Genomic DNA, 15511 nt, shown 5'->3' with positions numbered 1-15511 from the left:
AAAAGTATGGTGGAGTAATCATCATATAAAATGTCATATTCTTATGACCAAAAATATTATATCTAATTATTGTAACACATTTTTAAAGGTCACATCTGGCAGATTGATGCATTTCATTTAGCAGATATGTTTCCTATGACTAGTTTTATTGTTATCGCTATCAAATGTTATTAGGGCCTGGATTTATTAGATGATCTCTAATGTGGGTGATAGTTTCACATTAAAACTGTAGTATTGACTTTGTGCCATAAGTGTGTGTGAAAGGAAGGATGAGTGAAGTCTCATCATAATCACTTTAAATCATTGGCGGATGACTCAGGGATTCTCTCATGGCTTCTTCTCCTCATGAACTTCTGACCTCCCCACTTCTCATATCTGCCCTTATGCCCAAGGTGGCTGGCTGCTTGTGTGTCTGATGTGAGAAAGCTCTGTAGGAGTGTGCGTGTGTGCGTGTTCAAACGTGAATGTAGCTTTATCAAAGTCGATTGATTTGATCTGACTTTGTGTCTTTGTGAACATGTGTCTGTCCTTGTACATAAGAGTTTGTGTTTTAAAACTCCCATGGAGTGTGTGTGTGACTCTCATTTAAACCAGTTAATGATATAGCTTTTCATTTCCGTGACCAATTTGCCTCCATATAATCATGATGTGTAGCTATCTATGTATGTTCCTTTTCCCATTGGCTGTTTACTGATCTGTCTGTCCCGAGTGTCCATTGTGTCAGGCAATCGGATTAGCCCCAGTCACGGTTGGCTCCAACTATTTACTGTTATCCTAATGGGTATGAATGGACATGCTTGTCGTGGGGGATGGATGCTTTGTCTAAGGACATAGCAGGGAAATAAAGTAAGGTCTAATGTGGTGTGTGATAGCAACCTAACCCACTGAGGTCAAACAAAGTGTGTGTCGAATAGTTGGTGTTTCATGCCTTATGTGTTAAGAGAAGTGACTTTTATTTCAATTTGACTATGTGCTTTTCAACCAAAAAACAGAATTTGATATAAATAAAGATTGAAACACTCTTAATTTTGTCAGTTGGTAGTCTTAGCTTTACTCAGCAAAGTAAGTTTCCATATTTTTCTGAATATAAGTATTTGTAAACACAACAAAGACAATATTTTGGCCAGCAATGGTTGTGAAGTGACAGGATCAATGCTTTTCAGCACACCTGTGGCAGCATTTAAAAGAGACACAGAAGAATGCAGTGCAGACATGCACCCATTGTTCAGATAGAACAATAGGTCAAATGACTCTAATGTGAAACGGGTCACTTGTAGTGATGAAACCATAGAGAATTGCCACCCACTCTGCAGCTCCTCTAAGCTCTATTGAGAATTTTGGTGTCTTACAGCTCATTGTTTTTTTGGTGTTTTTTTTAGGTAGTGGGCATTGTCGAGCATTAAGCAGCTACAGTGTCAGATATTTCTTTCATGAGCTGGAGACCAAGAGAGCTAAAAGAAAAATGAATATTGAATTTACAATCGTCAGGACGCCTAAAACACGACTAATGTAGCTTCATGCATCTAATGGATGTGTAATAAGGCAACTATTTGTAAAATGTTTGTCAAAACAACATTTATAAGTTGATAATATGTCGGTGTTGTGTTTTTAACTTGTTGTGCCGCCCCCAAGGGGCCAAAAATAATCTAAAGCAGATTTAAGAAAATGCAAAGAGGAAATATTAAATATATTAACTTGAAAATTTGACTAAAACTAAGTATTTATAATAGAAATGTGTTTAAAATTATATTTTCTCTTTAAAAGGGCAAAAACTAGTATAGTTAAACACATTGCTGTTATACCACCGTAAAGCAAGGCTCTCTTTGAATGTCTTAATGCCATTAGTGTTGTAAAAATGTAAGGTCTTGGCTCATAAAATTGAAGTTCGGTCAGACTCAAGTTTTTTGGGCTTTACCAAACTTTACCTCTGTAATGACAGTCTTAAATGTGTTGCGGGAAAACATTTCCCTTTGCTAAATGGAAATTATGTTTTAATTTGTCCTTATGTTCTAAAATGAAAAATGTAATTATCACTGCTGGACACAGACACTGGTGAAGTGTCTCAGGAGTTTCATTGAGACTGTGAACCCTCTCTCATGTCTCCTATTTAACCACAGCAGTTGAAATGTTCCAACTACATTCTCCTCAAATCTTACAAAAATTGTAGAGCCAAGTTTCAAACACTCTTAACAGGGGAGGAGGGGGTGAGCTTTCACATAGTTTCAGTAAAAATGTGGGCAATCTTTGTGTCTCTCTCTTTCTTTCTCTCTGCATCCCTTTTCTTGGCCAGCCAACCCCACTTGGCCATGAACAGAGTCAATGTCAGAATCCACTCTTTTACTTTACTGATCCTAATCTGTGTGTGTGTGTGTGTGTGTGTTTGTGTGTGTGCGTGTGTGCGCGCGTGCACGTGTGCGTGCGTGTGTGTGCGCTTGAAAAGTTGGCATGAGCAGGAAAGGTCAAGGGGATTGAAAGAATTTTGTGCATGTGCTTGTGCATGTATTGTGTAGGTTGGCAGGGGTGTAGTGTGAGCCTAACCCATTTTGTAGTAAATTGGTTTCGCTCAGTGGAGCCTTAAAAGACCCATAATAGGCCATACTGGAAAGGTATTCAAAGAAATAGAGAGAAATTAAGGAAAAGGATAAAGAGAGAATGTAAAAGGTAAAGAGAAATGTTTGGTCCCTGGAGAATAAAAAGAGGAATGGAAGTGAAAGAGCAAGAGAGACACCAATGGAGGAGAAGCAGGCCACCGAAGGATGTTGCAGCAGCTATGATATTGAAGCAGTAATTGTTTGCAGTGAACCACAAGTAAGCCTTCAGAAATACAACCGTGTGTGTGTTTGTGTATAAATTGATGTTGGAACTTTGGAAAATCCCTTTCTTAGGGTTAAAAGTTCACAGGGTCAAGAGTGTATGTTAATGTCCGTGGGGCTGTAGCAAAAGTATGTGCATAAATCTCTCTACCCCTGTAATATTTCCTGGCCAATTAGTTTTCAGGTTCTGTACATCTTGGGTATAAAGTTGGTCAATAATTCACTTTAGTATATTTACTGCAATAAGAGGCTTTCTTTTGAATTGTGGGGGAGTGGTAATGGCCTCTAATTGCGAGAGAAAACCCATTTCCAAGCAGTAATCTGAAAAGACACCCATTCTTGTAAGTACACATTCACATAAGCAAACAGATTTAGAAATGTAAACGCATATGTGCAGACTAACATATATGGGAATAAACAAGCATACACACATCCGTAAAAATGTATACATTTAAACACCAACAAAGTGGCCACACACACACGCACACATGTCACCTGAACTCTACATAATCACATAATGGAGGAGTTAAGAAACCAAACTGCACATTTATGAAATGATCCTGACCAATGGCAGTGCATCGATCCAATTAGTGTTCACGTTTGTGTTTTGTTTTATTTCCACAAACTCCTAAATAATATTAAATTTGATTCAACAGGTCCTAAACTGTCTACATTCAACAAAAATGTCCTTTAAAATTTAATCCAATAGGAGTGGATTTTAAATTGTTACCAAATAGTATTGGAAACCATGTCTGAAACTCATTACTACACCAGTTTAATAACTTATTGCACTAGGTTATTGAAGTTATTGTATTACATATATGAGTTTGTATGATGTGTGCTGCATAACAGAGGAAAACGGCTCATTGGATTGAAAATCCGCTTATTTTTAAGGTCATTTTGCATTGATATATAGATTGACATTGAGAAAATAGTCATATTAACTTCGTGGTATTCATTTCAACCATATTTCCAGTCCTAGTTAGCACAGTCCCTAAAACCTTTTTTATTCTATTCTTGACAATTTGCAACAAATCTTTTTAGGTTGTATCAGGTTGCCATAGCTAAATTGGAGCTACATTTGTAGCTATACAAAATACAAAAAAAAAAACATTGAAGCAAGTAAAAGCCAAATGTTATAGCTGGATTACGTTATTTCCAATGAGTATGGAAACTTGATACTTTTGGTTACTTATTGAAATGTGTCTGTAGCACAAAGTATCAAAAATGCTGAAAGTTGTCATTCAATGACTGGTCAGATTTGTAGTCTACATAATATTTTTTCTGTTTTATCTAGATTAAATTCGTCTACAGCTCCCTGTGTCTAAGGGAACATTTAATATTTGATAAGTTCTTGGCTTCTTTTCTTAAATGAAAAAAGTGTTTTGTAGAATTATATGTTTACATTCCTAAAAGTAAAGTATTGTTTTTGTATTGGTACCAAAATTTAGATATTGTATTGCCACTATTATCTAAAAATTTCAAATGATACGTTGCACTAAGTAACAAAAGTAGAGCTATTCAAGTTTAACTAATAGACTAGTCAGAGAACACATATTGTAAATTTAAGAAAGTGTGTTCAAGGTGTAAGTTTGTGTAGTGGCTGACGGTTTAGTCAACGGTGCCAGAGTCAGCAACACAGTACATACAGTAACCACATGTATATTGTAGGGTTATGTTAACAGTTTTGTGACACTCTTCTGTGCCCATGCAATGTGATGCTTGTTTACCGGAAGACTTGAATGTAGTTATTATGTTTTGTCTGGTTTCTCCTACAAGACAGCATCGAGAAGGAAAGTATTGCTGCGTTAGGCAGTGGACTGAGGTTCATACCAAACACTCACAACTCATGAATTTGTTCCCTCAGCCAATTTACCCTGTGTCTGTCTTTGGCATTTTCTACGATCCAGTGAAGCAATGATGCATTCAAATAAAAACAGTGAATGTTACACACTCCCAGTCTGTAGGAAAACCAACATTACTGAGGAGTTTGCAGGCAGTCTTCAAGGTCCTGAAGAGAGGAATGTGGTTGCATGAGTGTGTGGTTTGCATGGTTAGGTACTTATGTTTTTTTTATGTGTCTGTGTATGTGCATATGTGTACGTAGCCACATATGGAAGTGCTTGTCTCATACATTGTTGTTGTTCCAGCCAGGCAAGTACAGCAGGCTGAATAGATCGATGGTGTGTGTGTGTGTGTGTGTGTGCTTTAGAAAAGGCGAAATTCGTGTAGAGAATAACTACAGTGAATGTACCCAGAGGACCCTGAACAAAAGGTACTCAGTTGTTTTACTTTGAATTTTTTCTACTGATAGTACATATAACAATTTATATTTATATCTGGTGACTAGTGGACTTAAGGAATAGTGATCGCCTTAAGGTCGCATGTTTTGGGGGTATGATTTAAACCAAGTGTGTATGTGCTGCACATGCATATTCACACTTGGGTTTTGCTATTATGATCTCCCCTCATCTTTTCCCTGCAGTCACACATAAGCAGTCAATGCTTCTCAATTTCTCTCTTCATAAAACATCTCTGAGTTTGGCTTTCATCGTCATCAAACTCAAAAGGGCGCAGCCTTCACTCCTGTTTCACTCCCAAAATTGATGCAAGGTCCCAAGTGGTTTCTGTAAAAATGGCCATGGCAGTCAAAACTCAGAGACGGTCTTGATATTAGAGAGAAATACTGTCTTTCACAGTGGTTAAGGTATTCCAAGTGAGTCACAGATGATTGCAATTTTCCCCTATGACCACCGTATAATAAGGTACATGAACCCCTTCTTCATCTCCCTCCCTCTGGCTTTTTTTCCCTCTTTGGCGAAATGACCATCATCCAAAATAATATTTGCCATCTGATGAGTGCTTGAGATGAGTAGGAATACAGTTTCACGTGTTTCTTTTTTACTCTTTTCAACTGTTTTCTTTTTTCCCCTTTTCACTTGTATTTTGTTGAACTTGACTTTTTGACATATGCACCCCACCCTTTCCCTCCCTTGTTGCATTTTTTATACGTGTGTAAAACAACAGTGGGGCTTGAACGTTTCACTGGGTGGTCTCCCTTGTACTCTGAGATCCTTTCGACTCTCCAGGGGTTTTCATTTGAGAGGGTAGCGGTTCACTGCCACAGCGAGCCTGCAGCTTAGATCGCTGCTTCACTTTAGTGGTTTCAGTTTGATGTTTATTAACCATTTCAAGGCTAGTTTGTGTGTTTTTACCCTCACAGTTTAAAAATGACAACCAGTTGAATTTAACCTTTTTTTTTTATATACAGGCAATCAATTAGCAAAACCTTGAACATTATTTGTCAAGTAAAAATAATTTTGTGCTACTAACAAGGTAGCACAACAGACATTTTTTTTCAGTTGTTCTTCAGCCAGTCATGGTGGAAATTCAGCAGGCTTTGAAATCAACTTACTCTGTTCTAGTTGCAGTTGATTCAGACCTAAAATTTCTAGATGATTATCATAGTTTATAGCTTGACAGTTGATTGAAGTGAAATTTGATAACCATGCTGATTTTCTGTTTGGGAGGAGTGTGGCATGCTATTCTGCAACTCTCCAGCAGGGAGCACTATTGGCACATACACTTGATATATACTTGAGAGTTCTCTGTAAGTCTCCCCAAACAAAAGGGTCAGAGATTTATTATCAGAAATAAATATCAGATGACATTAAATTATGGTAATAATTTACTCATGAAGGTATTTTCCTACGAATATGATTCAGTTTATTTATTTAAGTGTTGCTGATGTGCTATGAATATGATTGTCTATTTTAGTAGAAGGATTCAACCCCAAGCATCAACATCTAGTAGGCATATAAAAACTGTTTGTCCCATCTGTCCGTCCTTCCCTCATTCAAACAAAATGAAACACCATCGTCATCCAAGTGGCAAACCCAGACCACCGATCTCCATCTGAGCCATACACACACATACGCACGCAGAGGCAAACAGCTCTATTTCCGAGTGACACAAATCCCTGTTCAGATGACATGTTTAAAAGTGAGTCGGTGCCACAGCAGTGATTTTATGTGAGACTTTTTCTTTCTGTTGGTCTGTCTCTCTTTCTCTCCCTCTCTCTTTGACTGGGTTTTTGACAGTTTGGAAAGTTTGAAGTCATGGGTTTTAATCAGGGCCTTGCGGCTGGGCTCAGAGCATGGCGTGGCGTGGCATGATGGCTCAGTTTAAAGATGTGGGTCTGGGTTGGGGCCAAGCCTGGGTGGCACTGCTAGAAAGAGAGGGGGTGGGTAAGACAGAGAGAGGGACTGAAAGAGAGAAAGATATGGGGAGAGAAGGTACTCTCACTGCACCCACAGCACACAGCAAGGTTGGCCGCAGACCCCCAGAGGCCTGAATGGGCTGCATTAATGACAGCTGATTATGTGTGGACATAAGTTTCTGCATAAGGTGTGGACTTGGGTGTACACAGAGTTGAACACAAACACATACACAATGTTTGATTAGTGTGGGGAAATATAGTGAAGAAATTAATTAATTAAAATCTTCCCCGTGGTTTTTAGCCTAACCAGGTGTACATCAGTCCAGCCACTAATGTGTGTGTATGTGGCGAATACTGTTACCCCTAATGTGGCAATCATGACTTGATGAACCATGATGAATTTTAAACATTATTTTCGCGGCATTTTCTATTAAAACAAATTGAAAGCAAAAAAAAAAAAGCTTATGTTTAGAGGATTTTCAGTGCATGACATTGTATTTATTTCCACTTTTCTCTAATCCTAATTAAAATCCTGAGCCACTCTCTGGGGAAAAATTATATTACAAGCAATTACTCAACATTTGACTGACTTTGTAGGAGACTTAAGAGATGTTATACCCCTGGAATATGATTCACTTGCAAGAGGATGCAACTGTGCACTCAGAGATTGGGTTCATGCCATATTTTTGCACCTTTCCCCACAATCTAGGCTGTCTGTCTTGACCATCTACAAATCAGTAAGGTTCTTGAGCAGGTTGGTGTGCCCTCTCACCTCTCAGAAAAAGATCTGTTTGACTTTTCATGCACGGCTGGCTCTAAACCCATCAATTTGCCGTCCAGCCTGACTAACAGAGGTCCCTTAAATGTTGGTGGTGTTTCTCTGTGTTTAGAAAGACAATTTTATGTGAGTCTTAACAAAACCTAGTGATCTGCATTAGATCACCCAGACAGTTCAACAGAACACATGTGAGTGGGCACAAGGCTTGCAAAGAGGATGACTGGTCTAACTGTAAAAAGCATGACAAAAAAACATGGAGCAGTGTTAATTTTAATCTCTGGGTCTACTCAAAATGGCCCATAAGCTTGTTCCAGATGGCTGAAAACAGGATATTTCTGCTTTAAAGAACCATTAAGGATTGTGAAGAGTTAACACTCCGTATTCCCAGTGTTCTTCTGTTTGCTTTATTTTGGGCTGATAGTGTTTTCTATTTCTTTTTTTTTTTTACATTATCAACCAATGAATAAGCTTTGTGTTAAAAATGTTCATGGTTGTCTGCAAAAAATAATGCCCCGTGTGACAATACAAATTATACGTAGGCCTATCATATCACATTCTGTTTATTTTAGGATTGCGTCATTTTATTTCAGTCGTATAAAATCATTGTGGTTATATAAATGTTTTTTTTGTGTGTGTTTGGTAATTGGATAACAAGTATTATATTACTGGAGGTGGGACGAATAAAAGTGAGAAAATTCCCCTGATGCCTTAGGTCATTTGTAATATATGCAGAGGTGAAGTGAATATAGTGTGAGTATACGTGTGTTGTGCCTTTCTGTAACAATAACAGTTGTTCTCAGTGAATGTGTGTGTGTGTGTGTGTGTGTGTGTGTGTGTGTGTGTGTGTGTGTGTGTGTGTGTGTGTGTGTGTGTGTGTGTGTGTGTGTGTGTGTGTGTGTGTGTGTGTGTGTGTTGTCGTGCCAGGGCTACATTAGAGGAGCCTTTCAAGTCTTGTCGACCTCCTCCTACTCCTCTGCATAGTGCTTGTGTTGTGGTCTGCTCAACAGCCAACCTCCCAGAACCCCTGCGAACTCTGTGTGTTTGTGTGTGTTTGTGTGTGCCCATATATGATGTTGTTGGGTTATTCCCAGTGCGTGGGATCCCCCAATATCCTGCTGGATTTCTATTTTGTGTACCTTTCCCAGTTTCCGACGCCTCTCCTCTCTCATATTAATGTCTCTCTGTCTTTGTGATTAACATAATAGAGATCTATAAAAACGATGAGTACTGTCAACTTTTATTGTGTGTGACTCAGTTTGGTAGTCACCTCCATACTGCTATGATAAGTCTGCAGCTCTGCCCCTATAATGTAGTTGATGACAAACTTGGGGCCTGGTCTCATCCTCCCCTCTACACACACGCCCACAGCTCTTTGATAACTACACCAATTGCTCCCACACATTTCAGCAGACTAGCACTCACTGTGGATTGGGTTCAGAATAAAAGGTAAGCTAAGGCTTTGATCCTTACTAAAACAGAACTTAAGCTAACACATTATTGCCATGACACACCATGTCGTTGGGCTTTATGTCCTAGCCAAAGGGAAGCAGAAGATAGTGTACATCTTTTATATGCTGTCAGTAACTTTAAAACTAATCTCTCCACATGCTCAATAGTAGCTACCTACTGTGAAATAATACATGATGTTTAAGATAATGAAACTCTCAGTGGTGTGTCAGCCTTCATTAAGACTACATTTTCTCTATTCCACAAACAGATCAGCCCATTACTCTCACCTGCACTATTTCACTCTCATTATAGTCTATAAAAGCAATAATGATGCTTATACCGGCTAACAAGAACCCCATGCACAGAAAACATGATAATAAAGTGTTAATTAGCCTCAATACAGTAGATAGTTGCATTGTAATTACGAGCTGACTCCTTCTTGTCTCTCATAGAGGGTTAAGAGGGATCCTTCTTCGGAGGAGGTCTGTGTAGGTGTAGATAAAGATAAAGGTGGAAACAAGTACAGTTTCAGAAAATCCTGTCAAAGTATTTTTTTATATATGTGATATTTTCAATGCAATGCAAAAAAGATCTATGAATAAACAAGTCAAACTACAGTACAACTACTAGTTTTTACAATAGTTTTACAGTTGATATTAAAAAGTATACCTTTCATGACAGAGCAGAATTACATATAAAGGAATCCATTTTATGTTTAATATAACTGTTATGCATATTGCATAAAATTGTAGAGCAATTAATTGATTAGTTGATTGACAGAATATCAGCAACTATTCTTATAAATGCTTAGTCATTCAGTAATGTTTTACACAAAAAGGACTGTGACTGGTTTCAGCCTCAATAATGTGAAAATTTTCTGGTTTTCTTAGTCCTCTATGATAGTAAACTGAATATTTTTGATCTTGACCTGTTGGATAGACAACACAAACAATTTGAAGATGCCAACTTTTGCCCTAGGAAATTATGATGAGCATTTTTCACTGTACTCTGACAATTTAAAGACCAAACTAGAATGGCACTCAGTAGAGCCCACACCTCTGCTATGGCCTATTATTGATGAAAATGTCGAAAAATGCCTTAAAATGCCCTATCTCGCAATGTTAAAGAAAGTGATTTAAACAGTTCCTGGTTCCGCCCCATTAACTGCATCCACACCAAAATTTCCCTGGCCCATGCCCCATCCCTCCACCAAGTTCGGTGCAAATCAGTTCAGTACTTTTTGCGTAATTCTGCTTACAAACAAACAAACAAACTAACAAATATACACGGGTGAAAACATGACCTCCTTGGCGGAGGTAGCAATTAATTGAGAAAATAATTTTAAAATATAATGGGCAGATTAATTGATTATAAAAAAGCCCTACAAAACTGTTCACATATCTAACACATCATAATTGTAAGTTATGCTTTCAATTATGATGTGCTAGAAGTCATTAATTTGCACAACATATCTTCACTATACATGGAGAGCGAAAGTTGATATGTACTGGGGTGCTAGTGTTGCTCCTTTTGAACAAGACAGCTTCCTCATTTCTGGCCTGGATTGTGTCTGAAGCAACATGGATCCAAATGGTTAGGAATTGCCTGAACAACTAAGAAATCAGATTGTGAGACTTCATAAAGATGTGAGAGGATACAAGAACATCACTGGGCTACTAAACATAAGCTGAAACACAGTTGCAGCACTGGTTAGGAGGTATAGGAAGAACCATACTACCAATAACAGACGCATTGTCATTGATTGCACTGAAAAACAGACAGATTGATGCTTCTGACTTGGCACAAGGATTATTCCGTGGAAATTTGTGTTTCTGTGACTGATCGGACAGTGTAAAGGACATTGCGTGAAGTCAACCTCTACAGACGGTGTCCAACAAGAAAATCATTGCTCACAGAGCTGCAAGATTAAACTTTGCCAAAGAGCATGAAAAGAGGCCTGATGAATATTGGCAGCACATTCTTTGGTCAGATGAAACCAAAATAAAATAGTTTGGATCAGATGGGGTCCAGCATGTTTGGTGTGGACCTGGCCAGGGCCACCACAATGACTGCACAGTGCTGATTGTGAAACATGGAGGTGGGAGTGTGCTGATATGAGGCTGCATGAGTGCAAAACATGCTGGGGAGATGACATTTATAGATGCCACTATGAATGCAAATCTGTATACTCAAATACTGAATGAAAAGACGATTCCCAGTCACAAGAAGCTTGGCAGGAGAGGAATTTTCCAACATGACAATGATCCCAAATACACTACAAAAACCACACGAGTTTGTAAAGAATAAAAGTGAAATCTCTGACCTGGCTGAGTATGTCCCCTGACTTGAATCCAAATGAACACCATTGCAATATTTTTAAAGCAGAAGGTAGAGCAACAAAGCCCTTCCAGCAAAGAGCAGCTGAAAAGAATCATCTGTGAAGGATGGCAGAAAATGTCTCCACAGATTTGTGCAAGACTGGTATCATCCATGCCCAGGAGTAATGAATCTGTCATCAAAAATAAAGGATGACATGTAAAATATTAAAAAACAAAAGAATGGAATCTCATTAATGAAGGGTGTACTGACTTTTGTCGCTGTTGGTTCTTAAATATGGGCGTTTCATTATAGCTTAATTAGTCAAACGTTTCTGTTTGTCAAATTAATTGGCTTCATTCTTCTTGGACTTTGGCCAAAAAAAAATAAAATCTGTAATATTTAGTATTGATATTGCAGTACTGGCCAGTAACTGACACAATAACTATAAAGAGCTGCATAGACGTGTGTTTATGCCTCTGTGTGTGTGTGTGTGTGTGTGTGTGTGTGTGCGTGCGTGTGTGTGTGCGTGCGTGTGTGTGTGTGTGTTTGTGTGTGTGTGTGTGTGTGTGTGTGTGTGTGCGTGCGTGCGTGCGTGCGTGTGCGCGTGCGGCTTTACAAACACCTTTACACATATGTGTGTGTGTGTTTGTGTGTGTTCTTGTGTTTGTATCTCCACACCATGAATCTGTGTGTCTACATACCTGCTAGGCTGTGCTGAATTGACTGGTCCTGGTCAGCATGAGGAAGCAGCCAGGGGAAGATTGAGGCAGCCAGATGCAGTGGCCCTGGGCTACTGAGGATATCATTACCCCAGGTGTGTAGCCGGCCAAAACAGGAGTTTCAAGTGGAGTTTCATCAAGTTGGACCCCCGTCTGTGGCGAGTGGGAGGATACCAGTTAACCTGTTGTCCTGCAGTGAGGAGCGGTATTAAGCAGCAGGTGGACAGAAAAAGCATCCCGTGACTGGAATGAGGTGGAAACAAGAAGTCTGCAGATACTTACAGGGTAGCAGTCAGACACACTCAAACTGTGGAAGATTGTCTCCTTTGAATTCCCTTTAGTGCTTCTTTTGCAACTCAACAGGAAATCCTGTAGTGCCTCTGTGTGTGTTTGCATGTACATTTTACATAAAGTTTTATATTATCTTTTCTAACCCATGAATCCTATTTTCCAGGATCATTTACCGCTATATAGCTTGTGCTTTACTTTGAGCACACACAGAAATGTATCTCTGAAAAATTTCTATTCAAAGGAAATTGCCGGGATATTTTTGGTGCGGGACTGTCACAGAATAACTTGATGCATGGCCACTGGCAACGACATCAGCAGTATCTTCATACGGGAATTGGACCTTCTCCCCTCAGTGAGGTAACCCATAGGCCATGAATCACGCTGCCTTGCTCCATAGTCCTGTGGTCCCGGGGGTTGACAGTTTGACCGCTCCTCAATGTGGTCTCTCTCCTCGATTTACGCTCCTCCCATTCCCATCACCACACATTCCAACCACTGGACTGGTCATGTAAGGTCAAGAAAATAAAATACAGCTGAATAGAATAGAGGTTGTGTGTAATGTCTCTTCCTAATGTTGGTTAGCAGGACCCCATTTGCTTTTTCACATACTAAAGCATTTGCATATTAATATCCAGAGTTTGTGGAGGGGAAGAGTAACTGATGGATGCCAAAAAACAGCATCTGAGAAAAATAAAACGTTACAAATAAACATGGAGAGAGATACAAAGGGGCTCGAAAAAAGGGTATTCCTGTGCGTTTCTGTCTGCAGCTTGTCTGTTTTGGCAGCTCAGACATGGAGCTAGTCTGGCAGTCTGCCTGTCTGTTCCTCTCTGGTCTCTCCTCCATACTGGTGGGTCACTGGTGTTTGGATCACTACATTTGGCTGTTAACCACTGACTTGGACTGAGCATCACCGCCATGTGTTTGCTTTAGCTTAGTCATTTATTATATACACACAGTACGAAAATTAATGTAATATATCAAAAACATTTACTTGGAAGTGAAAAAGAAGAGAAAATACAAAGACAGGGTGAGAGAATGCGGTACTGGGAAGCCTAAAATAATGTAGTAAAATAAGGGAAGAAATTATTGTTATAATAATAATGAAATCACTGAAGTGTTTCACCAATTATAATCATATTTGTTGCTTTTAGAGCAGCAGTGAGTTCATCAAGAGCTTAGGCCAGTCCAAGTGATAAATGGACAGTTCATCCGGTGCAAGTGAAGACCGTGAGCGAGTGGTTTTAGAAGTGCCCCAGGCCATACTCCAGCTGAGTTAAACACACCCCGACGTGTGTGCTTTTGTGTCTGTGTGTGTGTGTGTCTGAGAGAGAGACATGACACATCTGAGGGTGTGATGTAGTCACTTCCTCCCACTGGACTGAGCGATTGTTGTCAGCTTGACCCTGCGCCAGTTAACCCCTCGCCACCCCTGGCACTGTGGGTGAGGTCTCCGGGTGTGTGTGTTTGAGAGAGAGAGAAAGACAGATTGTATGTGTGTGTATAGCGTGTGTGTTGGCAGACCACAGGTGTCTGGTCACGGTGTCAGGGTGTTAAGAGGTCTACAGAGAGGCCCCCGACTCTCAGCATCTGTTTCGGAGGGAGGGAGCAGCAGAAAAGAGGAGGAGAGGTTGGCGAGGGTTACCAACACATACCCCGAGGGGTGTGGGGGGTTGCTGGTGGGCAGTAGTTGACAAGCAGGTGTCTATGTTGACAGTAACCCTTCATACTTGAACCCAAAACACACACACCGCACACACTTGCAACAAATCGTGGAGTCGAGTGTAATTGCAGAGCCTGATTGGAGGGAATGCAGAGGGAATCCCCTTTTACACACACACATCACTGGATCTCTTTGCTTGGGGTCAAAGGTGAGAGAAAGAAGAGAGTGCACACAACTCTGACTTTTCCTGCTGACTGTGTGTGTCTGTGTGTGCGTCTTATTGGTGTGCATGATGAGTGCAGTATCTCCACACATCGGGACCATATGTACACACGCTACAGCTAAAACACAGAAATGGGCATGGCACTGTCTCCTGTGATATTTCTTTTCCCAAGCCAATGTATACTTAATATACATAAGCAACAGTGGTGGAAATTCTACAGCCATTGTGCTTCAAGTTTTTCCGCTAATACGTGTGTGTGTGTGTGTGTGTGTGTGTGTGTGTGTGTGTTTGTAAATGAAACCCATTTGGACCGAATGTTTGTTAGTCAGGTGTACCAGTGCAAGTCTGGAAATGATTATTTTGGTAAGAAGGGGGAGAAGGCACCACACAGCAGGAGGTTGAGGAAAATTGGAGCAGCTGTTGATTAACATGAATGCTTTCTCTCTTTCTCTTTTTTTTTTACTTTCTCTTAGTAGAGGAGGAGGAGGAAGATGAGGAGATGATGGAGGCGAAGCCAGGCTCCGAGTCAGAGCAGCAGGATGACGACGACAACAGGGAAAACAAAGAAGGTAAAAAGGATGGCTGGCTAAATGGATGGATGATAGAAATGTAAAAATTGTAATGGTCAGCTTCTATCAACTGCCTCACGTAATTGTGTCAAAGTTTTATTAAATCCAGTAATATTTCCTGCATATAGATCAACTTGGTATGTGAGGCAGTTCACGCCCCAATTACTACAGGCATCCTCATTCTTTATCCTTCGGTCCCTTTATTCCCTCGACTTCTCACATGTTGCTGTCACGGAACATGGTGACTCGTGTGTGACATCCTCTGCCAGTCAGTGGGTGTATCAGATGGGAGGGTGGGGATAGGTTACGCTGGGGGTTAAGGCGGGTCCGGCATATCAGCTCCATGGCATGTGAGGGTCAGCACTGATTAAAAACCTGTCACTTGAACCCCCGACCACACTTCAAAGTGGAGAGGAATAGAGAAGTGTGTGTGTGTGTGTGTGTGTGTGTGTGTGTGTGTGTGTGTGT

At 40.0% G+C, this 15511-nt stretch overlaps 1 protein-coding gene across 10 annotated transcripts in view; it reads left to right on the top strand.

Moving 5' to 3' along the window:
* Nucleotides 1-15511, top strand: part of LOC120785905 (cytoplasmic dynein 1 intermediate chain 1) — a 55562-nt gene that overhangs the window by 10936 nt on the left and 29115 nt on the right. For 7 of the 10 annotated variants that reach the window (XM_040120881.1, XM_040120871.1, XM_040120873.1 and 4 more), the window contains one exon: nt 14948-15043. In XM_040120881.1, the coding sequence (XP_039976815.1) occupies nt 14948-15043 (96 nt within the window). The remainder of the gene's footprint in view (nt 1-14947; nt 15044-15511) is intronic. The other 3 variants (XM_040120880.1, XM_040120877.1, XM_040120874.1) reach the window with 1 other exon arrangement.

Source organism: Xiphias gladius, chromosome 24, assembly GCF_016859285.1.
Source record: "Xiphias gladius isolate SHS-SW01 ecotype Sanya breed wild chromosome 24, ASM1685928v1, whole genome shotgun sequence".
Classification (NCBI taxonomy): domain Eukaryota; kingdom Metazoa; phylum Chordata; class Actinopteri; order Istiophoriformes; family Xiphiidae; genus Xiphias; species Xiphias gladius.
This window is presented reverse-complemented; position numbering and strand designations above follow the sequence as displayed.